Source organism: Dama dama, chromosome 23, assembly GCF_033118175.1.
Source record: "Dama dama isolate Ldn47 chromosome 23, ASM3311817v1, whole genome shotgun sequence".
Lineage (NCBI taxonomy): Eukaryota > Metazoa > Chordata > Mammalia > Artiodactyla > Cervidae > Dama > Dama dama.
Genome location: NC_083703.1, coordinates 48155017 through 48180700, shown reverse-complemented (window position 1 = coordinate 48180700; position 25684 = coordinate 48155017). Strand labels below are relative to the sequence as shown.

General features: G+C 36.4%; 1 protein-coding gene across 3 annotated transcripts in view; it reads left to right on the top strand.

Moving 5' to 3' along the window:
- Window positions 1-22397, top strand: part of GPCPD1 (glycerophosphocholine phosphodiesterase 1) — a 63432-nt gene extending 41035 nt beyond the window's left edge. For all 3 annotated transcript variants that reach the window (XM_061126637.1, XM_061126638.1, XM_061126639.1), the window contains 9 exons: window positions 3912-4004; window positions 7808-7885; window positions 8594-8633; window positions 9977-10038; window positions 12222-12287; window positions 13788-13924; window positions 14391-14526; window positions 14960-15120; window positions 18979-22397. In XM_061126637.1, the coding sequence (XP_060982620.1) occupies window positions 3912-4004; window positions 7808-7885; window positions 8594-8633; window positions 9977-10038; window positions 12222-12287; window positions 13788-13924; window positions 14391-14526; window positions 14960-15120; window positions 18979-19168 (963 nt within the window). In that variant the 3' untranslated portion in view covers window positions 19169-22397. The remainder of the gene's footprint in view (window positions 1-3911; window positions 4005-7807; window positions 7886-8593; window positions 8634-9976; window positions 10039-12221; window positions 12288-13787; window positions 13925-14390; window positions 14527-14959; window positions 15121-18978) is intronic.
- The last annotated feature ends 3287 nt before the right edge of the window (window positions 22398-25684 follow it).

Genomic DNA, 25684 nt, shown 5'->3' with positions numbered 1-25684 from the left:
TTGCTTTGCTGTCAGAAGGTTTTTGAGTTTAATTCGGTCCCATTTGTTTAATTTTTAAGTATCCCCCCCTTTTTTTTGAGATAATGTTTTAAGTGTTTGACACATGCAAAAATGTTCCCCATGAAACATTGCATTTCATCAATTGAATTACTATGCTCATTTAGATACTCTGTAAATAATGCTTACAGAAGGATTTGATAGTGATTTTGTGTAACACTTGGGCTTCCCTGGTGGCTCAGATGGTAAAGAATCTGCCTGGAATTTCAGGAGACCCAGGTTCAAACCCTGAATTGGGAAGATCCCCTGGAGAAGGGAATGGCTACCCACTCCCAGTATTCTTGCCTGGAGAATTCTGTGGAGAGAGGAGCCTGGTGGGGGTCACAAAGAAAGACACTTAGTATGTCAGTTTGCCTCCTGTATACCAACCTGATTATGTTGAACTTCTTAACTTTTTATAGTACTGTGTGTGTGTATAAAACTCCTTATATATATTATGTATATATATAATACTTATATATATAAAACTCCATATATATATGGAGATATATATATATATATACACACACTGTATACCATCCTGATTCTAACCTGATTATGTTGAATTTCTTAACTTTTCTTATATCGTTATTCAGTTAGTGGTTTTTTTTTTAGCTTTTAGTTTTTTCAGTACCTGAAGTTTGACATTTTAAATCAAGAGCCTGTGTGTTTCCTCCTCCCTCACCTTCTACTGTACCTCAAGTTAAGCTTCATGTTCTGAAAAAAACTGAGAAACTCTAATTATATTTCAGTTTTTTCCCATTGTCCTCCACATACATGCCTTAAACTTTGCCTTTTTAAAAATAGTTCAGCAAATAAACTATTTGTTAGATTTTAATTTTATCACTTATATGAAGCAAACAACTATTCTAAGACGTACTTTTTCCCATATTTTAAGGTCTCTAAAATTGGGATAGGATTTACAGCTGTCTTAACTTGTCATGGTTTGGTTGGCATTGTTTTTTCTCCCTCTTAGTGGTGTATAAAATAATGATGCATTTTGTATTTCTTGACATCTTCAGTTCAGTTCAGTCACTCAGTTGTGTCTGACTCTTTGCGACCCCATGAATCACAGCACACCAGGCCTCCCTGTCCATCACCAACTCCTGGAGTTTACTCAAACTCATGTCCATAGAGTCGATGATGCTATCCAGCCATCTCATCTTTTGTCGTTCCCGTCTCCTCCTGCCCCCAATCCCTCCCAGCATCAGGGTCTTTTCCAATGAGTCAACTTTTTGTATGAGGTGGCCAAAGTGTTGGAGTTTCAGCTTCAGCATCAGTTCTTCCAGTGAACACCCAGGACTGATCTCCTTTAGGATGGACTAGTTGGATCTCCTTGCAGTCCAAGGGACTCTCAAGAGTACTTCTCCAACACCACAGTTCAAAAGCATCAATTTTTTGGTGCTTAGCTTTCTTTACAGTCAACTCTCACACCCATACATGACCACTGGAAAAACCATAGCCTTGACGAGACGGACCTTTGTTGGCAAAGTAATGTCTCTGCTTTTTAATATGCTATCTAGGTTGGTCATAACCTTCCTTCCAAGGAGTAAGCGTCTTTTAATTTCATGGCTGCAACCACCATCCACAGTGATCTTGGAGCGCCCAAAGATAAAGTCTGACACTGTTTCCACTGTTTCCCCATCTAATTCCCATGCAGTGATGGGACCAGATGCTATGATCCTAGTTTTCTTAATGTTGAGCTTTAAGCTAACTTTTTCACTCTCCTCTTTCACTTTCATCTAGAGGCTTTTTAGTTCCTCTTCACTTTTCTGCCATAGGGTGGTGTCATCTGCATATCTGAGGTTATTGATATTTCTCCCAGCAATCTTGATTTCAGCTTGTGCTTCTTCCAGCCCAGCATTTCTCATGATGTACTCTGCATTTGAGTTAAATAAGCAGGGTGACAATATATAGCCTTGACGTGACTCCTCTTCCTATTTGGAACCAGTCTGTTGTCTAGTTCTAACTGTTGCTTCCTGACCTTCGTACAGGTTTCGCAAGAGGCAGGTCAGGTGATCTGGTATTCCCATCTCTTTCAGAATTTTCCACAGTTTATTGTAATCCACAGAGTCAAAGGCTTTGGTATAGTCAATAAAGCAGAAATAGATGTTTTTTTGGAACTCTCTTGCTTTTTCGATGATCCAGCGGATGTTGGCAATTTGATCTCTGGTTCCTCTGCCTTTTCTAAAACCAGCTTGAACATCTGGAAGTTCACAGTTCACTTGACATTTTAATTTATCATAATTATTTATTTTAATGTTTAAAAATGTTTAGTTGATAATTTTGTGTTGAAAGGATGTTAAATATACAAGTATGCTGTGCTGTAGGTCATTATTTGTAACCAGTTTCAGTTCCTTATAGTTAAGTAATCTAAACATGATTTTATTAACTGTGAACACATGAAGATCCCTAATAGATAGAGCTTTCAGGGTGTCTGCTTTTTGAGGGAAGATTCTATTGAGCCCTTTTCTGTTGAAACTCTTTTTACTCTTAGGGATCACATTATAGAATGTCTTACGTTAGTTATGAAAGGCTGGTTTGGTTTCATGTTAAAGACATTCTTGAAGAGGTTTCAGTTATTATTGGCTTATTTCTTAAAACATCCTCACACATGAATTTTTTCTTTTTTTTTTCCTTTTTAATTTTTGGCCACGTTACACTGCATGTGGTATCTTAGTTTCTTGGCTGGGGCTTGAACCCGGGCCCCCTGCACTGAAATGGGGAGTCTTAATAACTGGACCACCAGGAAAGTCCCTTACACATGAATTTTGAGATCAGATTTTATCCCTTAGTAAATTTATCTTCCTCAAGGATGGTGATCATGTAAAATTAAACTTTAAAACTGGAAAGCTATACTTTATGTATAATTGTTTTAACTCTTTAGGGGGTATAGGGGTTTTTTTCTCTTTGGTAAAAATGATTTGTGTTATTTTCTTGTTGACAGTGGAAGGAGCTAGGCTTATTTCCTGCTTCAGAAGTTACAGAGGAAGCAGGCTCCTTTGGTTCTAGCCTATGATCCATATGTACTGATAAGTTAAGCATCTTTCTTGACTAAAGCTAGGGTAAGGGATGGAAACATGTCCATCAGTTCTTACATAGCACTTCTCTGGGCCATGGACACCCTCAGACCTTGTATCCTTTGATCCCAGCTGGTTTTCTTTTAGTGATCGCACACATTTGTATGTCAGTTTATGTTTTTAGCCTTTATTTGGATTAATTCATAAGTCATGATGGATCTGACTTAAGTCTAACTGGTGTACATATTTCTTCTGTTTAGGCTTCTATTAGGAAATTTGGTGTATATATCATTCTTGTTATCCATTTCTGTCTTCTCTTTTCAGTAGAAGTTGTAGTTTCCTCTTTAATCTGATTATTGAGGTTTTATTAAGAAAGGCTGTAAAGTGTGTTGTTCAAATGCACCAAGTAGCAGAGCTAAGAGCTTGCAGCTTTTCTTGTTCCCACCTCACCTTTGAGGCTTGACTGTCGAACTGAGGTGTACCAGGGGGCAGCAAGATGGGGGAGGTAGCCATGCCCCAGACTCCTCATAGGCTCCATTTATGCTAATAGCAGTAGCAGAGGTGACACTGGTGGAGGCTGTCCACTGCCACAGAAAGGCCCTGGAGTGTGTTTGAGTGGGATCAGTACCCAAATTTGCCAGGAGAAATTGTTGTGCTGTTACAAAAAAGAACTTATAATTGTTTTAAAATATTACCTTTTAGAAAAAGCTTGAAGTATAGCATTAAATAATTCATGAGGAAGTTTTTGTGTGTATAGGTCTATACTTTTACAGTGAACAATAAATTTGTTATGTTCTTAGAGTTTTAGATGTATTGTGGGCTAGATAATATTTTTTAATTGTTTTTTCCTCTCAGGGTGCAGCCTTTGTAGAATTTGATGTACATCTTTCAAAAGACTTTGTGCCTGTGGTGTATCATGATCTGACTTGTTGTTTGACTATGAAAAAGGTATGTAGAAAATCCTTTAACTCTTTAACTATAAGAGTTTAACTATAAGAGACAAAAGTTTAAAAACTAGCAAGTTTTATATACACATGCCATTATACATAAGAGACTTGAGCATCTGTAGGTTTGGTATCCATGAGGGGTCCTGGAACCAATCCCCAGCAGATACTGATGTGTGTGTGCTCAGTTGCTTGAGTCATGTCTGACTCTACAACCCCTTGGACTGTAGCCTGCCAGGCTTCTCTGTCCATGGGATTCTCCAGGCAAGAATACTGGACTGGGTGGCCATGCCCTCCTCCGGGGGATCTTCCTGACCCAGGGATGGAACCCACGTCTCCTGGCACTTTCCTTAAAACTGTGATGGGTATCGTTTTCAATTGAGTTGATCTGAAATTAAGACTGAGAAAACTGGAGAACTACATGGAAAAGAATGAAGTTAGAGCATTCTCTAACACCATATAGAAGAATAAACTCAGGGCTTCCCTGTGACTCAGTGGTGAAGAATCCATCTGCCACTGTGGGAGACACAGGTTTGATCCCTGATCCAGGAAGATCCCACTTGCTTCAGAGCAGCTAAGCCCATGTGCTACCATCTATTGAGTCTATGCTCTAGAGCCTGGAAGCCACAACTACTGAACTGAAGTCTTTGTGCCCTTGATTCACGCTCTGCATCAAGAGAAGCCGTCTCTTACTGAACTAGAGAAAAGCCCATGCAGCAGCAAAGACCCTGCACAGCCAAAAATAAATAATATTATTTTAAAAAAACAAAAACCCTCCAAGTAGATTAAAAACCTAAATGTAAGACTGGACAGTATAAAGCTTAGAGGAAACAGAAAACTCTTTGATATAAATTGCAGCAATATTTTTTTGGATCTGTCTCCTAGAATAATGCAAATAAAAAACAAAGGGGATCTAATTAAACTCTGAAGCTTTTGCACAACAAAGAAAACCACAGACAGCACAAAGACAACCTACTGACTGGGAGAAAATATTTGCAAATGATGCTACTGACAATGGATTAATTTCCAAAATATACAAACAGCTCCTATAATTCAATATAAAAAAAAAAAATCAAAAAATGGGCTGAAGACCTGAATATACTTGTCTCCAAAGAAGACATACAGGTGGCTAACAGGCACCTGAAAAGATACTCAATATTACTGTTAAAGAAATGCAGATCCAAGCTTTAGTGAGGTACCACCTCTTACTGCTCAGAATGGCCATTATCAGAAAGTTGAGAAATAATAAATGCTGGAGAGACGGTATGGAGAAAAAGGAACCCTCCTGCACTGTTGGTGGGGATAAATTGGTGCAGCCACAATGGAGAACAGCATGGAGTTTCCTCAAAAAATGAAGTAATGAAGTGAGTCTATGTGATCCTGCAATACCACTCTTGGGATTTCCAGAGGAAATTATCATTTGAAAAAATACACACACCTTAATGTTCATTGCAGCACTATTTAGAGTATCTCACACATGGCAGCATCCTGAATGTCCATCAACAGATAAATGTGTTAAGATATATACATGTACAATGGAATACTACTCAGTCATAAAAAAAGAATAAAATAGTGGCACTTAGAGTGACATGAATGGACCTAGAGATTATCATACTAAGTGAAGTAAGTCAGAAAATGAAAGACACTTATGTGGAATCTAAAATATAATACAAATGAACTTACTTATAAAATAGAGACTTGGAAAACAAAATTATGGTTACCAAAGGGGGAAAGGGATTGTTTCATATAAATTTGGAGTTTGAGATTAGCAGATACAAACTGCAATATATAAAATAGATAAACAACATGGTCCTACTGTATATCACAGGGAACATTATCTTAATTCAATATCTTATAATAACCTGTAATGGAAAAGACTAGATATTTATATATATATATATATATGTTTGTGTGTGTGTGTATATATATGTGTGTGTGTGTGTAACTGAGTCACTCTGCTGTACACCTGAAGCTGATACAGCGTTGTAAATTAACTGTACTTTACGATAAATAGTTTGCTTTTCTACCACGTACCAGATGCTGCATAATGTGGTGTAAATCTGTGACAAGGCACCTGACTCTGCCTGCTGGTAGATTCTGTTATAATCAGTCATATGGGTTTGGATTATTTTCATTTATAGAAAAGGATCCTTTCCTTTTTGTGAAATGGTATTAGGAGAAGGAAGGAGATGCACCTATTTAAGTTATTTGGGGGGGGGGGCACCATGCTGTGTGGCTCGGGGACTCTTGCTTCCCTGACTAAGGGTTGAACCCAGTCCCTCAGCAGTGAGAGTGCTGAGTACTAACCACTGGATCGCCAGGGAATTCCCAAGATGCACCTATTTAGATGAAAGAAGTAGAATTACTTAGATTTGGGGCAGGTTGTTTTTGCTGTGGGGGAAGTGTTAATGGAAAGTGAAATAAAAAAACGGATGGAATGGTGAAGGAACTCACTAACCAAGATTGAGATTAGTGACTCTAGCTGTAATTTCTTAAAATCCATGAGGGTTAGTTGAAGAGTATAAACTGATTCCTCATTTTTACCAGACTTTGATTGTTCTTATATTGAACCTGATTGAGTTAATTGCAGAATGAAAACAGTGAATTGGTTTTTTTTTTAGTATTCATTTTTAAGTTGGTATTTTCCTTATAAAACCAATTTATGTTCATTTATAAAATTATCAGTAGTTCAGAAGATTATGAAATGGGTCTTCACTGGTGGTCCAGTGGTTAAGAATTTCTGCCTGCTAGTGCAGGGGATTAGTGTTCAATCCCTGGTCTGGGAAGATTCCACATACTATGGGGCAACTAAACCCACTTGCCACAGCTACTGAGCCCACTGGCCACAACTATGAAGCCTGTGCTCCTAGAGCCTCTGCTCTTCCATAAGAAGCCACAGCAGTGAGAAGCCTGCACCATAAGAAAGCCTGCACTTGCCACAACTAGAGAAAACCTGGGTGTAGCAATGAGGACCCAGTGCAGCCAAAAATAATAAATAAAAATTTTAAAAAGTAAAAAGATTATGAAATGAAAAGTAAATCTTCCTTTTTCTCCTTGGTCGTACTCTCTTCTCTACGTAGTAGTTTCTTTTGTATCCTTCCAGAAAAATGTACATAGACTCATACTATATGTACTTGGTGTGAAAATAAATAGACATACACTGGATTTTAATTTATTTGTTGGATTGATGATTTACTGGTGGTACATTAACTCATTTCCTTAAGATAGAAGTGCCTGAATAGTGTGACTTTTGATTTATTAAAATCTAATGAAACAGATTTGCTTATTGTGAAAACACCTATTATACAGTTCTTATTAAATATTACTCCTTAGAGGTAATCAATTTTTTCATGACAGTTGATTTCTGTGGCTGTTTTTAACCAAACTTAAGTTTAAAAGGTTTTGAAATGTTTAGAAACTTGACAGAAACTAATCCATACTTGGATCATGCTTGCCTGTTGATTTCCTAGTCATGTAGCATGGATATATGTCAAATAAATGTATACAGCCTGGCAGGAAACAGGAGAAATTACTGATGTATGGCTTGGTTCTCAGTGTGTCTTCAGTGCTGCAGCTTCTTCCCAGCTGTCTTTTTCTTCACTAAAAAAAAAAAAAAATGTTTTATCTACATTAAAAACAAATAAGCCAGAATTTTAAGAGCTGGAAGGTGGTGTTAGGTAGAAAGAGCTCCCCTTCATGGGCTCACTGTGGCCACCAAACAGTTATTCTTATCAGTAAATTGAGACACAGGGACTGTCTAGAGTAAATATTCAGTAATAATTTATGGCCCATTTTTCTTCTCTTTAGAAATTTGATGCTGATCCAGTTGAATTATTTGAAATTCCAGTGAAAGAATTAACATTTGACCAACTCCAGTTGTTAAAGGTAATAATAGTGTGAAATGTTAATCTTTCTGGTTTTACATTTATCATTTAGTTTTAGTACTATTTGTACTTGTCTGTATATGCTAATGTTCTCTTTGCCTGTGGGGATGACTATATATACAGCATGTGTAGAGTTTATGCTTTGGTTTTCTGTTCTATTAGGAAGAATGAGTTTGTGCTCATCCATCTGTCGTCTTTAACAGTTTCCGTGGATCCCATCGGTTTTTGCTTTCATGAAGGAGACTGGGCTATAAGTCTTTATAGGCCATGGGGACTAGCTATAATCTTAGGTTGTCTCTAGTCTGCTTTAGCTCTTTTTATTTCATACTTGATCTTCTATGCTGTTGTTGAGTTTTATACTTATGCTACTAAGATCCTTCTCTATTTTTTTGATGCCATATAATTTTACATGGTGATCCTTCCTTTTCTCATTAGATATCTTAAATAAATGCTTGTTTGAGTGTAAACGCTTTCCTCACCTATTGATTTATATATTCTCCTCTTGGTTATTTGATCATGATCTTTTGTGTATGTGTGTAAATATAAAATATATACACTGATAAGTGCTTATTCTTATTAAAATACTAATTCTACATTTTATAAGTTTTTTCTAACTTGCTAGCTTTTCAAACTATAGTTCTGTTAACCATATCTTCATAAACTAAGGCCTATTTTTAATGATTGCATTTTGTATGTGTGTGTTTTCCAGCTCACTCACGTGACTGCACTGAAATCTAAAGATCTGAAAGGTATGTACCAATATGAAAACATTGTTTTCATTTCATGATTAGCATAATGAATTTTCTTATCCATTTTAATGTACTCTTTGTAACCTTAATATAATACTCAGTTATATAAATGTAAGGTTATAGATGTGAAGGCTTTACATATGATACTTGTCATATGCATATGTCATATGTACAGAAAGCATGATTTTTTATTTTACGAGTTTTCTTAGCTTGATGATCAAAAATCTTTATTATTTTGTACCTACCAATCTTTCCACACATTCTTAAGCATTACAGAGTATAAGAGTGTATCAAATATAGAATCTAGCCCTATATAGGTGTTTGAAACTAGCTCTAGCATTTACCAGCCATGACCCCCATCTTTGTGTTTAACCATTCTGTGCTTCACTTTCCTCAAAGGATTATAAAATCCCTTTGTAATTCCACTTTGCTTTCTGCCCCCATAGAACTTAATAGTGAATGGCATTCATCTTAGTCTCAATATGTCCTTTTTTAACCCTTTATTTTTGAACATGTCTTATCTCTTCCACCAGAATGTAAACTTCTCAAGGATGTGAAAATATTTTTTTATTCCCTGAAAAATTTATAAGTGGTTATAGTAGGTATTCATTAAATGTTTGTCTGCAATTAGGATAACAGGATAGTTGTAATGCCTTTATAAAGACATTGTGAGGTACCACAAACTCCAGAGATATCCCTGGAACATAAATATGACTTTGCAAGTTTGTAAATGTTTCATAACTATTAATAGTAAAATGAATTTACTTTTAACTTATTTTACTGGAAAATTTTATATGACTTAGTTTTTGAATTTGTATTGCACAGGATTAGTTACTTGTTGGTTTTGTTTTGCTTTTTGTTAGTTGGGAGGTTTAAATCTTGATACAAAAATTTTTTCTCTAGGAAAAAATTCTGTGTACCTTGACATAATTGATTTTGAATTAAATGATAATGCTAACAAAGACAATGGTAGTTGTAGAATCTCTTAATTTTTAAGTTGATATTTCAAGTAGAAGTATTAGCAAGATTACATAGCCCTTAATCTCATTAAGATATAAAAAATAATTGCTTGTAACTTCTTTTTTTAACTATAATTTTTATAAGAAAATAATCACTGTTGAGGTCATAAACTTAGATGTTCCTATTAAATGTTGTAAAGTGGTCTTCATAAAGGATGCTTATTTTGAAAATGGGGGTTTTATTGGTTAAAATTACTAAATACAAGAGCCTTCAAAAATACTATATGTGAAAGGATCTCATGGCTACTTCGTTAAGAATTTAGGGGAAGGTCTTAGTGGTAAAGTGTCATTAATCTACTGAGTTTTTATTACTTAAAATTTCAGAATCTATGGTTGAAGAAGAAAATTCCTTTTCTGAAAATCAGCCATTTCCTTCTCTTAAGATGGTAAGTTCTTTAGATAAACTTAGGGTAATGCTATCATTAATTCTTTCATATCTGAATAATTTATTTTGGTCTTTTAAATGGCCACTAAAAAGGCTGTGTAATGTAAACTAATGTTTGATGCTTTTTAGAGAAGATACAGTCTTGTGTATTTGTGCACCTTTTTTTTAAATGAGAAACTGAATTGCTCAGATGAATAAATTTCCTACCTCATTGGATTAGTTTGGTAAGAAAAGGAAATTCACATATTTCTATATATAAACAGAGAGGAAAGGACATAGAAAAGGGGGTGCAGGGGGAAGTGTGATGATGGGAGAGGCATTTTTACAAAATTTAAGGCTGGTCTTTAGCTTTTAGAGAGAAATTCTCCAACCAAAGAATATAGGTACCCTGGTTACTTAAAGTGAGATACAAATTTCAAGAATTCACTCTGAAAAAGTGTAACAAAAACTGGCATGAAGATTTAAAACTAGACACAATTCATAGAGGAATTCCCTTGACAGGCAGGTCAAATACCCTCTTTGATCATGCCGAATCTCCTTTTGTTCTTGTTGGTTCCATTTCCTAATTTTTCCTCTTCTCCACTGTCTTTCTGGTGGTGTGTCAGCTACAGTATTTTTCTTAGGCAAAAAATAGGTAATACCAGTTTATCATGATTATTTACCCTCTAACAAGGATGCTACAAGAGAACTCCTATAATAGTCATTGTCCTAGTGCCTTTAGGTCATGGTTTGAATAATTTTTCAGATATTTATGAAGCCTCGCTAAGTCATTCCTTCTAGTCCATAATTCTGAAATAATTTGGTTCTTAGAAATTTCATTTCTGGAAATGATTTCATAGAACAGAAAAATAGATTTTTTAAAAATTGTGTATTAAAGGGTTGTCCTTACTTTTCTGATTGTGCATTAGTCCAATAAAAATATGGCAGATATATTAAGTAAGGCTTAAACATATGAGAGAACAAAGTAAAAAACCCCACAGGAGCTTGAGTACAGCTTGTTTTAGGTATTATACTTTTCATGCAGCAGGTTAATGGAGACCACGGCTATATCCAAGGTCACCAGAATTCCAGGCTATATTCTTTTTCTGTTAGCATTCTTTTACTTGCTATTATAATTAAAGACCATATATACTATCCATATTAAGTGGTTTCTAAACTTTGAAATAAATTGTTCTAAATTCATTTTCTGCTTTAGCATGCTTGAGTATTTGACAAAGCAAATTGGTATTTGAATAAACAAACAAGCTGCTTGTAGGTTAATAAACAAGCTTCATTTTTTTTTTTTTTTTAATTTGGCTGTGCTGGGTCTTCATTGCAGCCCATGGATTTTCTCAAATTGTACCACAGGGGCATTTCATTGAGGTGTGCAGGCTTCTCTAATAACTGTAGAGCTTGCAGGCTCAGTAGTTCTCTAGTTGCTCCATGGCATGTGGGAAGTTAGTTTCCTGACCAGCGATCGAACCCACATCCCCTGCAGTGGAAGGCGGATTCTTAACCACTGGACCACCAGGGAAGTCTCAAGCTTGATATTTTAGATTATATTTTCTAGTTATGCTGGCCAAGTGGTATTACTGCATAGTGTCTGGATAATTGAGATAAATTGATACTCTGTTATTTATATAGATAAAGATTTTTTTATTTATGAGCCTCTTTAACTTTGGAGATAACATCTTTCCAGGGAGTTATCACTGTGGTACAAGTTAAGTATCACCACCTTCAAAACAAGCTAGAAATTATGGGTTTTTTTGTATAACTATATCTCAGTAGATTGACATGCCTGGATGCGATTCAAAAAATATGACAGATGTCTTTTTTTAAATTCATGAGGCTGCTTGTCTGTTAATAGGGCTCACTTTAGTTGTTTAGTAACGGTGAAAAGGATTTTAGGTTAGGATCATCTCTATGGTTAGTAGTAATTAATTATCACATGCTAAAGACCGCTGTCTCTGCTATTTAATTTGTTTTGACTTTCTTATTCAGTTTAATTTAATCATCAACCAGGTTTTCCATTTGAGTATAAGAAAGATAGTGGTTTTTACCAACAGCACAAAGCACTTTATCCTTACTAGTGATATATTTTCTTACAGATTGCTTTTTGTAATTTGTTTTTCTTTTTTTCCTTCTTATTCTACCATTCATCTCACCAAAAATGAAACAATTTACCATCAACAAACGCAACTCTAGGTTTTAGAATCTTTGCCAGAAGATGTAGGCTTTAACATAGAAATTAAATGGATCTGCCAACAAAGGGTAAGCTGTTCTCTATGTGACCCATTCTTCTTTCCTCCCTCTCATTTCTTTAAATGCATTGATTCTTGTCTCTTTGTTTTAGTTGAATAAGTGAAACTGAAATCTTATGGCTTCTGCCAGCAGGCACAGTGCTTGTTAGATAAATAAAGCATAATTTACACTTACTTATTTGAGTTCTTAAAAGTAGTTACGGAGTGGGTAGCCTTTCCCATCTCCAGGGGATCTTCCTAGCCCCGGGACTGAACCCAGGTCTCCTGGATTGCAGGCGGATTCTTTACCAGCTGAGCTACAGGGAAGCCCAAGAATACTGGAGTGGGTAGCCTATCCCGTCTCCAGTGGATCTTCCTGACCCAGGAATCGAACTGGAATCTTCTGCCTTGGAGGCAGATTCTTTCCAACTGAGCTATCAGTTATGACGAAGCCCAGTTATGATTACATTATAGTAGAAATTCCAATTTACATGCCTCATGCACACAGTAATATGGACAATTTCTGGGACTTGTAAAAGGAACAGTGAGAAATCTAACCAGTCAGAACTTTGCAACTGATTAGTTTTTGTTTTTTTACCCCCATCTCAATACCTTAAATAATTGCCTAAGCAGTTTTCTGTTAAGTGGCAATAGCTAGTAGTAATTAATTAGGAAAAGAGATTTCTGCACACGTATCTAAAATTTAGTCATTCTTTTGTTCAATAAAGAATTATTTATTGAAAAGCTGCTATGGGCCAGACATTTTCTGTGCTTAAGTGGTGAAAAAAAACCTTGACTTTGTGGAGCCTGGTAGTGTTCTACTCCAGAAAGATAATTAAGTCTTGGATGTATCAGATGGGGCTGCATGCTAAGAGCACTGGTTGGGGTGGGGGACATTGGAAGTAGTTAATCCAGGCAATCCTGGTATTTCTTTTGGTCAGATTAATCAAAACTGTCCTCAAAGCATGTCTTTTACATCACTGTTTATGATAAGCTGGTCCTGGCTAACATGTTTTTCTTAGTACTTGATTTTTACTTTTCAGAGCTTTTAGAATAACTGTAATGACTAATATTTTAAATTTTTAGTATTTGGGTATCAACAGGGCTCTTAGTATTTTAGCTATATTTAGAAAATTATTTTTTGTGGGTACTTAATATGCCTAAGACTCAAGAATGAGATTTTTAACTGGTAATTCTTAATTACCAGGGATTCTTGGCTAGTGAGTTAACAAATAAAATGGAGTCTTTTTGTCTACTTACAGTATATGAAGATTATATAAATATATTTTAAAGTCACAGTAGATTTCAGATTTCCAGAATTTTAGCTTTTATTTTGTTAAACTTTATTAAATCAAAAGTCAAATGATGTTATAACCACTTTGTATGTAAGTGTCTATACCTAATTATAATAATTGACATAGGGCTTTGCTTTTCTTATCTGTAAAATACTAGTTGGACCATTCTCAAGAATTTTTCTTAGTACTGTGATTCTAGGGTATTTAATGACTTTTGTTTTCCTTTTCTTCCATAGGATGGAATGTGGGATGGTAACTTATCAACATATTTTGACATGAATCTGTTTTTGGATATAATTTTAAAAACTGTCTTAGAAAATTCTGGGAAGAGGAGAATAGTATTTTCTTCATTTGATGCAGATATTTGCACAATGTGAGTAGTTCAGGTTTTTTCTCCTATATACTTAGACTATAGCTAGGATTTCAAGTAGAATTACTACAGTAAGGAAGTTGTCAGACTTCACCCTTGATTTGTCTTCTGTATTGCGTTTTATATATTCTCTACTGAGATGCCTTGTACACCACTGGGTTGGAACACCTCACACCCTGTGTTTCATTTTACAGGCATATAAAATCCTCCTTACTGAATTGTAATCCCTCAGGGGCTTTCTTTTTGCCCATTTCTGAGAGCATTTTAATTCTTGTATAGAATAATTTAATTTTTTCTTTTCTTTTTTTTTTTTACTTAAAGGCAATATATGTTAATGTTTGTTATACCTCTGTAACGAGTATGCCTTTAATTTTTTTTCTTTATATTTTTAGTATTTTCTCAAATTTAAAAGCAATATGTTATGGTTATCTGTCCAGTGAAAAATATTTTTTAAATTGTCTTTTTTTAGGGTTCGGCAAAAGCAGAACAAATATCCCATATTATTTTTGACTCAGGGGAAATCTGATATTTACCCTGAACTCATGGACCTCAGATCTCGGACAACCCCCATTGCAATGAGCTTTGCACAATTTGAAAATCTACTGGTAAGCTATGCTTGAATTTTTTTTAATATTTATTTTTTGAAACATGTTTTAGAGTAATAGTAAGTAAAATTATATATTAATTTAACATCTGAGTGGTTAGTTTTAACCTATGTGTAATGAGCAGATAGCTGTACGTAAAATGAGAATATTAAATTACAGACTGAAAAGCAGTTAAGTGACCACCACGACAAAAATTTTCTTGCAGGCCTTGGTTAAGTATGTTTTGTAGTTTAGTGTTCTGAGTGGGTTTTATGAATCATCTAAAATGGTTACATTTATAAACTGGTTTGATTTATTAAATTGTAAGAAAAAATTCTAACATTTTCTTTCCCTGTCCATTCTGCTTTACAGAATACTAATATAGAGTATGACCATTTAGAATTTGTAGTTAATAAGTTACTTTTTCATGAGTAACTTATTTTTCATCTTTTAGGGGATAAATGCACATACTGAAGACCTACTCAGAAATCCGTCCTATATTCAAGAGGCAAAAGCTAAGGGACTGGTCATATTCTGCTGGGGTGATGATACCAACGATCCTGAAAACAGAAAGAAATTAAAGGAATTTGGAGTTAATGGTCTAATTTATGATAGGTATTTGTTTTTTATGAAAAATTTTCATGGATTGTTAGAAGAAGAAAAGTAGTAAAATTATCTTAACATTTATTTGTCAGTGAAATTTTTTCAAACTTTGGAGTATACCACAGTCACTTGGGAAGTTTGTTAAGAATTCAGATGATTGGGCGCTAACCTAGATATATTGACTCATCTTGCAGGTGGAGGTGGCTGTTTGCCCTAAGCCCCTTCTCTGTCTGCACCAACTTTCTTGGTGGTCTCATCCAGTTCTGTGGCTTTTCATACTTTGTACATCCCTAAATATTTATCTCTAAGTCAGTCCTTTCCCTCCATGAGGGTAACGCTTTGCCTGTTTTGTTCACTTTGGTATTGTCAGATTTTTGAACAATACAATAGCTTAAATAATTTGTTTTTAAATAAATACGCTGGTTGTTTAAAATGTAAGTCTGAGATATCTGAGAGATGAAAAGGTTGCTTAGTGTAAAGAAATCTGGAGTTAGAAGGTTTACTCTGCTGAGGGGGTTTAGTGGGCTTACTAATACTTGAACAACATCAAGTAAGTGATAAAATTTGTTAGCAGACCTGCTTTAAAAAAATACAGTCCCTGGATTTAGTTCAAATTACTGTTTGTTCTATAAAGTTTTATCGCTTGTTTAATAAAGCTTTCCCCACCCCCGCTATTTTGTCTGAATTAGTCTTGTCTAAAACTACAACCCAGATAATGCCTGCCTTTTAAAGTATTTGGTTAATATGTCTTTAAGCTGCATGATTCATGATTCTTTCTATTAGACATTTCTAATTAAAAGAAAATTAAAATTTTTAAATTGCAATATGATAGAAGTGCTTTATTTAGCAAATTTTGAGGGAATGTTTCTTTGAGGAGGAGGAAGGAATGATTGCAAACATTTTCAGGTAAGAAAAGTATATTGTGAGATTATACCATGTATAGCTATTGTAGAATGTAGAAATTTTAGTCAGATCCTTCATCTGAAGGGCCCTACTTGGTTGTAGCCAAACACTGACCTTGCAAGGAAAACAGGAAGATACTGTGTGATTTATATATATCATATATAAGGCCAAAAGAAAGTGAGTGCTTTCTGGCACAGGGTCAACAAAAATAATTTTAAAGAGGAAGCAAGGGATAGATTTGAGCCTGGGTGGTGGTGGTTAAATTTGCTCTGACAGATTTTGCATTTTAGGCAGAGGTGGGAGCAGGCACCAGGGCAGGACTGTGTTGAGGGTGTGTGTGTGGAGGATGTTGAGGCGGCCCAGCACTGGGCTTCTGCTTGGGCCCAATGAGAGGTGAGATATGGACTGGGTTAGAGTCAATTTTTATTGTTCTTGGAAGTTTTTTCTTCTTTTTTTAAAAATTTTAGTCAAAGTATTACATGTATATATATAATCAACCATACTTATATATATGAAAACTACGTATATGTCTTCTCTGTGTGTGGGTGTGTGTGTGTGTGTACGTACTTCAAATAGTTTAATAATAAAAACTTAACAGTCCCGGGAATTACCTTGCTCTCTGTGGTTAGGAGTTAGTGCTTTCATTGCCAATGGCTTAGGTTCAGTTCCTGGTTGGGCAACTAAGATCCTGCAAGCAATGAGGTGAAACCAAGAAAAACCTAGCAATCTTTCCATCTCTTTCATTGTCCCTGAGTCCCTGTGTAAGTTTTTTTTTTTTCCCTAACTGTTTCTTATGGTATTTAAGGTGTTTATTGCTATTATTTTTTCATTATCAAATTTAAACATATTGAAGATTTAAATGATTCAGAGCCTTTGTTTCATTTTAGATGGGGGAAAATTGTGATGTGTTTTAATTTATCAAAAACCAGTTCTGTTTTTACAAAGGCATTAACACAGATTTTAGATTTAATCATGGTTTTGTGGTTTATTATCTTATACAAGCTGCTATGCTTAATTTGCTGATATTTGGAATTTCTGCATTTGTAGTAATGAGTGAGATGGCCTTTAATTTACCTTTATCAGGTAATTGTCTTATTTTGACATGAGGATAATACTCACCTCATACACTAAATTGAGCAATGTTTCTGCTTTGTATACTGTGCCTGCTCAAATGATTTAAAAGAATTCAGTAACAGAACCCACATTTAAAGAACATTATTATTAGATATGAACTCCCTTGTGTGCCCCTCTCTAATTCTGTTCCCTTACCTCCTCCCTCAGATATAACTGATTATCAGATTATTCTCTTAAAATTTAAATTCTTATTTTTATTGCTAGACAATATAACATTTAGTTTTTCATGACTTTAAACTTTATTTGTACTCTTTCCCTACTTGTTACATTCTTAAAGTCAACCCATTTGTTGCATGTTATAATTTGTTTCTCTTCATGGCTGTATGATTCTACCACAATTTATTCTACCATTGGAGAATGTTGAGGTGGTTGAGGAGTTTGGGCTACTTTTAACTCTCCCTTTTCATTTTTTCAACTACTAGCTTGTGGTTTGGACTTTTCTATTCTGCTAACTGAAGTACTTTATTACTTATCCATCTGTTTTCCAGCTTCCAAAATTTTGTTGCTCTGTCTCTTTGGTTTTTCTCATATTCAGTGAATTTTCTCTCAATACCCTTATTTTATTTCTAACAGGATATAGGGAGTGAACTTAGATGCTTCTATTCAGTCTGATACCTTGATCCAGAGGTCACTTTTCATTATTTTATATATGCCTTTAATTAAGTCTTTGTGTTAGAATAGTGAAATATTTAATAAAATCAATACTTGAAAAATCTTGTTTAAGAAAATTTTCCCTATTCTGATGTCATAGTAGCTTCCCAGGTGGCTCAGTGGTAGAGAATCCACCTGCCAATGCAAGACACAGGAGATTTGGGTTCGGTCCCTGGGTTGGGAATATCCCCTGGAGGACTGTATTCTTGCCTGGAAAATCCCATGGACAGAGGAGCCTGGCAGGCTACAGTCCATGGTGTTGCAAAGAGTCTGAGTACTGCTGAGTGGCTTGATGTCATAAAGAGTTAGTGCCTCGCGTAAATTGTCTGGTTTTTTATATTTAAACAGTGAAAGGCCTTCCTTGCTGTGCTGGTGGGCAATGCTAGTACTGTCATTGACACTTGGGGCTCTCAACTCTAGGTACATCTGTTAGTACTACATAGCTTTAGCATAAGTTTCACACTGGTGAGTAATCCTTTTTTTTTTTTTTTTTTAAATTTTAATGTTTTGGCTGCATCGTGTGGCATGTGGATCTTAGTTCCCCAACCAGGGCTGGAACCCATGTACCCTGCAGTGGAAATGTGGGTTCTTAACTATAGAACTGCCAGGGAAGTCCTGAGCAGTCCTTTTCATCTTGATCTTTTGTGCTTTGAAGTCAGAACCGGGCATGAATTCCAACTCTGTGGACTGTAACCTACCAGGCTCCTCCTCAGTCCATGGAATTTTCCAGGCAGGAGTCCTAGAGTGGGTTGCAACTTCCTTCTCCAGGGGATCTTCCCAACCCAGGGATCGACCGTGGTCTCCTGAACTACAGGCAGACGCTTTACCATCTGAGCCACCAGGGAAGCCCAATTCCAACTCTACCTTGTAGTAACTTCCCGTCTGTCAGATAAGGCATTGCTGATTGATTAACTTGGAGAAAAGATACTTGAAGAATCACTAGTAAGCTACAAATTTCATTTTCTGATTCAGTTTATAATCAGCTCTTTTGCTTCAGGGTTGCAAAAAGGTAGTAAGTAGACTGGAAGAAGAGAAATATTTTTAAATACAACTGATGCTTATATCTTTTAAAGAAAAAATTACGACTTTGTAGTATAGGTATTCTAGGCATTCTGTAGGTTGTCAGATCCTAAGTAAGCCATAAAATTACCTATGTTATGTTTTGTGTTTGTCTCATCATAGGATATATGATTGGATGCCTGAACAGCCAAATATATTCCAAGTGGAGCAGTTGGAACGCCTGAAGCAAGAATTACCAGAGCTTAAGAGCTGTTTGTGTCCCACTGTTAGCCGCTTTGTTCCCTCATCTTTGTGTGGGGAGCCTGACATTCATGTGGATGCCAATGGCATTGACAATGTGGAGAGTGCTTAGTGTTTACTGGGTGGAGACCATTTGGGGCATGCACCGCTATTCTGGGTATTCACTTTTCATCACTAAGCACTGTTTATCTATGCCTTTTAGGTTTTCAGTCCAATGAAGCAATAATGAAGTATTTTCTATTTCATTACAGTTCTTGCTAGAATTTCAAGTATGCTATTTAAATCACTTGGCCAGGTATAATTACCAGTCAATCTCTTTACAATGAGAATATTTATTGGTTGGTAAATATTTTAAACTAAATATGTAAATGTATAATGTTAAACACAGGATTTTGGAATTAACTATATAAATATCTCATATTTACACTTACTACAGCTTTTTATTTGATCAGGTTGGAAATACATTTAGCACTCAGAAGAACATGACTATGCATAATTATACCTGACCATGGGAAAAATAAGTACCTCAAATGCATGTATTTGCACTGGTGATTCCAACTGCACAAACCTTTGTGCCATCTGTGTGTATGTGTATTTTTCACATGAATTGACATGCACACCATTTTCATTCAGTATGAACTTTGAGGCTGCTGCCATTTTCCCATTTAACCAAACCAGTACCTGTGTAAATAGCCTAAAGGTGATCCTTGAAAATTTATTTCATAAATCTTTCAGAAGTTACTTTGCATAAATATTAAAATTCCAAAAAGCTGCAGGGTAACTTATTGTACAAAATATTACAAGTATGAATTGCAGACTTCATACAATAGATGATGTATAAATTCTATTGAATGCATGCTTTCTGTTTTAAGCATGAGACTGTACACGTTTACTGTAAGTCCTTGCATCTGTGGTGCTAGGTGAGTATGAAAAGGTGTCAAGGACTGAAAAAATACTTTGTTGCTTAAAAAAAAAAAAAAGGAAAAAAAAGTTGTCTGTAGGCATGTTAAATATGCTTAAGTGTGTCTCTCACTACCTATTACACACCATTGCTTTGTGGATTTGTTTCGTGTATGTGTGTGTTGTACAGTAGATAAAACCCTGTGCAAAAAATAAATGTCCTAAATTCTTATTGGTATTCTTTATTGGTTAATGAATATCATGCTTGTAATTTATTTAGAAATGTAGATGATTCTACAAAATGTGTATGCATATTATTATGATTATACAAAGGTATCTTTCATTAGAAGCAGATTGTTTTGGTATAACTAACTTATGAGTGAATGTTAAATACACAGATTTATTGTCTTCATTATAAAATTTCAAGATGTTACTTTTGCAGAATTGGTCTTTTATTATTATTATGAAATATTGGAATTTAGTGTCTACCCTGAAAGGATGGCTTATTTGCATAGAGCTTTTACTGCATGTAGGCAGTTTATTCATTACTGATATGATTTGGTAGTAGCTGAGAACCTAAACCTTAGGTTCTATGTTGTATCTTTACTTTTTTAAGTGGAGTAATGTGGTTTTGGTCAGATCTTAATTGTGTGAAGATAGGCTTTAAAATCCTATGGTACTGTGTTTGTAACACTGATACTTAATGGAAAATAGTTTAGGAAATGGAGTTTTCTGCAGGGATTTTATATACTTTTGTCATGTTGAAAGAGATTTTGTAACACTTTATGTGGAAATTAACTTGGTGTGAATTAGGCACTTTTAGAAAACTTCTGAAAAAGAATTACTTTTTTTGATCTACAGACCTGGTATAATACAGTTACCATTACTTTATGATAACTTGATTAGCCAAATGTGTATTTCTAGTCCTGTTTGTTTGCTCCTCCCCTGTGCCTTTTTAGTTCCAGCTCCATTTTGAAGACTTGCAGATCATGAATGGAAAGAAGAGGAACAGGAAAGGAAGTGATGTAGGGGTCAGTTTCCTGTAATTTGCTGAGTAGAGTTTACAGCCACTGCTTATGACAAGGACAGAACCTCACTGCTCACTTTCTCCTGTCTCTGATCTTATAAACACCAGCGTTAGTAGATGATTAACTCATAGCAAGCAGTAGCTTCCCTTTTTATAGGACTAAGTCCTGGCTTCCATATCACTAGCTGTTGCCCCATACACTCTGCTCTAGCTACACTGTGCCTGTATTAGGCCCTGGCCATGCCGTATTCCTACACTGCACCCTGTCTCTAATCATGTGCCTTGCCTGGAAGCCTTTTCTGCCCCTGATAGTTTCTCCCTGCTCACACTCATTTCTCCTTGAGCCCTTCATCGACCTCTCTGCTGCACCCTTGCCAAAACTTAGGAAGGGATGAATCCACTTTTTTTTACTCCATGGCTGAATGTTCATTCCTTTATCATGTCATTCATCATGGTACATTCTTGGTAGACACAGTTAATTTTGCCTCACCACACTGCAGGCTTTTAAGGGTAGGGACCTTGTTTGACAAATTTTTATTTCCACAGTGCATGGGAACATAGTAGAAAAGAAGTGTTGGAATTTTGAGGATAATATAATTTGTATCAAATGTACTTTTGAGTTAAGAGATTTAATTTACTAAGAATGTAAACTTTGAGTCGGTTTACATTTTGGCAGTGAATTGGTTTACATTTTGGCAGTTGGAATAGTTTATTAATGTCAGTTTTAAATGTAGAAGTGTAATGTTAAATTATTTTATATTTTTTGGAAATCGAGTGAAATGTTTGATAAAATGCTGCCATTGTTCTTTGATTTTTCCATTATCTGGGATTATGTACTGTAACTGACTGTAAATATGAGGAGCACAGTTCATTCCTGTGTCAGTGGTGCCGGAGGGCTGCCACCGCCACCTGTTTACCTCACTCCCGTTGCTCCTTGTGACATTTGTCTTTCTTCTCCCTCTGAAGCCCATGCTTAGGCCTACCTCAGCACCACTTTCCTTGACTTCCTTCTGCATTCAGCTCAGGTGCCACCTTCTCAAAAACCATTCCTCTGCTTTTGATCAGAATCATGATGCAAACAAGTACAGAGAGCCTCTAAATCTCACTATTTTGCAACTGGGGTAGTAAACCCAGACAGGTTAACTGACTTACTGGGTTGGGACTAGAACTGGACTTTGTGACTCCTAGCCCCGTGTTCTTGAACAGTGCTGCCCTCTGAATTTTTGTGGCATTTGTTAGCATATGCTTTCTTGTAGTCCCACTTTTTATGTGCCTGTTCTATTTCCCTTATAAGATTGTAAGCCCCCTAAGGGCAAGGACTTCTTTGCATTTCTAGCACTACCATAGTGTTCTATACTTAGATATGAACTAGATAAATAAATGGTGGAGACTACAATCCTAGTTTCCTAACTCAGATTGTTTCACAGTATACATATGTTTTTGTATGGTGTGCAGCCATGTTGTCTGGAGTGTGTGTGCTCACATGTGCATGTATGTTGGCATGTTTAAACATGGAGTTCTCACTCCATCCCCAGTTTCTTGGGGTCACTTAGTTTAGGGGTTACCATAACTAATTTTTTCCTCCATGCTGAATGAGGACAGTCGTGGGAATGAGTGGCAGATAAGGTAGTTTTCTCCCAGGCCTGTCCCTTTCTAGGGCAGTATACCTATATCCTGCAGTGGGTGGCTGAATCAGGTACTGCCTTGGGTAGGACTTGCATGACCTGTGGGGCCAGTGTTCATGAGTCTTGAGGGACCATCATTATCCTTTGTTCCTTGACTCTCCATACCCTGACTGCATTCCTCCCCCTACCCCACGTGCGCACGCGCACACACACGCACACACACATTATCACTGGCTTGGTACTCTAGGTTAGACAGTGGAGTTCTATTCATTTAGATTTGGATACAAGTGCTTTACTCTGTTTTAGGTTTGGATCATGTACTTTTGGGGTAGAAAGAAAGTATACATTCTAGAAGTAATGTATTATTTGGTGTTCATGAGTGGAAGTTTATCAAAATAATCTCTTAGTGGGTATATATGGAGAAATGGATTTGAAGTGTTTAAAAAGTAAGCATATGGTTAAGATCCACAAGTATGTATTGGAGGAGAGCTCATGGATTGGAACAAAGTTTTCATGAGGCTCTCAAGCCCTTGCAGAATGGGGTGGCGGTCAGTTTGGGGCACAGCCTTTGTAAGTATGGCCAAAGTAGTATGTTCAGAGAGGATCATGGAGCCATCCCAACAATGGAGAAGGATTTAGGGATGTCAGAGTATGTTCAGTATGTTCAGTATGGCCTTACTTTGTAAGGCCAAAGTAGTAGTATGTTCAGAGGATCATGGAGCCATCTCAACAATGGAAAAGGATTTAGGGATGTCAGAGGCCTTGCATCCTTGTAGGAGATAAAAGTTTATTGATGATTTTTAAGGAAAAGGACGTGAAGGTGAGATGAATTTTTAAATAATGAAGAAAGTAATGTTAGTATAGAAATAATAAACCACTGATGGCTCAGCGGTAAGGAATCTGCCTGGCAATGCAGGAGATGGAGGTTTGACCCTTGGGTTGGGAAGCTCTAGAAAAGGAAATGGCAACCAACTCCAGTATTCTTGCCTGAGAAATTCCATCAACAGTCCATGGGGTTGCAAAAGAGTTGGACATCACTTGGCAATGAATGGAAATTGTGTACTCCTACTAAATTGATCCAAACATACCTCTGCCTCTTCCCTCAGAAAACAAATACATATGGGATGAATGAACTTCTGAAACTTACTTGCAGAACCAAATAATTCCATGGGAATTATTTACATAATTACTTAATTTACATAATTACTTACATAATTCCATGGGAAAGAAACCAAACCTTCATAACAGTTCCATATTATCCCATGACTTCAAATGTATTTCTCTGTAGCCCAGACCTCTCTAAGTCCCAGATTCATATATCCAGTTGTCAATTTGCATCTCCAGTTGGAGATAAAATAATGGGCATCTCACATTTAACACACCTCTAGAAAGATTTTTCCTTCCTTTCACCAGACCTGCTCCCATCTCACTTCCTTCAGTGTTCTGTCCAACACTGTATGGACCATACACTGTCCAACAATGTATGGTCCAAATCACAGCATATTAAGCAAAGACAATACTTTTTGCTGACCAAGGTCCATGTAGTCCAAACTATGATTTTTTCCAGTAGTCATGTACATATGTTGAGCCATAAAGAAGACTGAGTGCTGGAGAACTGATGCCTTTGGATTCTGCTACTGGAGAAGACTCTTAAGAGAGTCTATGGGACTGTGAGGAGATCAAACCAGTCAATTTTAAAGGAAATAACCCTGAATATTAATTGGAAGGACTGAAGCTGATGCTGCAATGTTCTCAATAAGCAGATACTTCACAGATTTGTGTCATGTGATGGTTAAGAGCTGGTTCATTGGAAAAGAACCTGATGCTGGAAAAGATTGAAGACAAAAGGAGAATGGGGTAGCAGAAGTTGAAATGGTTAGGTAAAATTATCAACTCAATGACATGAATTTGAGAAAACTCCAGGAGATAGTGGAGGACAGAAGCCTGGCATGCTGCAGTCCATGGGGTCACAAAGAGTTGGGACACGACTTGGTGACTGAACAACAAAGCAATCACAGAGTATGTACACTTTTGCCCAGGGTACCAACTTTTCTCCCCTCTGCCTCTTGTACTTCCCAATACAACTAAAACCCCTGACATCATATGAACAATTATATGCAAAACAAGCATAAGAAGACAGATGGAGAGAAGACAGATTTAGCAGTGGACTTCAGGAATCATGGAAATAAGTGAATCTCTGGGTTTTCTTATTTTCCTTATCTAAGACAATTTTGGTGAAGTTGGCTACCAGGAAACACCAGAAGATGTAGGCAAAAATGAAATAACAAGACACCAAAACCCAGTAAAATCCTGCTCTGTTCACCCAAAGGACCAGGAAAAGGGCAGCTTAAGTCAGAAATCCTTTAGACAGTAACTTCTCTATTCTAATCAAATATCTCATGAAAGATTGCAATTGTATTCTCACCCTCATCAGTTAAGGCCAAAGGGATGGCCTAGATTCCACCCCAGGAGGCTTAAACTTAGTACTTCAACCCTCTGCCAGGATGGTGTCAGAGAAGGTCTAGTGAGGAACCTGGACTCCAACCTCCTTGCTTTCTGGGATGGAAACAGGGTACTCAAAGAAGAATTACGGTTTTTACCACTGCACAGTGGCAAAGAGATGGCCTGCACGACAGTGTCAGTGGAGACTGCACAAGGAGCCTAGACTTCATCCTTAGTAACAGGTGCTTCTCACCCTGTGGTGTCAGAGGAGGTCTAGGGTAAAGTCTGAACTCCCAGCCCTTCCTGTCCTCAGGTGTCAACAGGAACCTTCTACCTGGCAGTAATGAGGCAATGCTGTGGCAGAGGGGACCCGTTAAAAAAAAAGATTTAAGTAAAATTTAGTAAGAGTCTTATAATACCAAAAACGTCCAGGTTTCAATCAAAACCACTTGTCATACCAAGAACCAGGAAGATCTCAAACCATGTGAGAAAAGACAATACAGATGACACATAATATAATCTGACAAGGATTTTAAAGCAGATGTCAGCAGATGCTTTGGCAAGCAATTAGAAACATGGAACAAATGGAAACAAATGGAAAAGTGGCCTCAGCAAAGAAACAAGATATAATGAA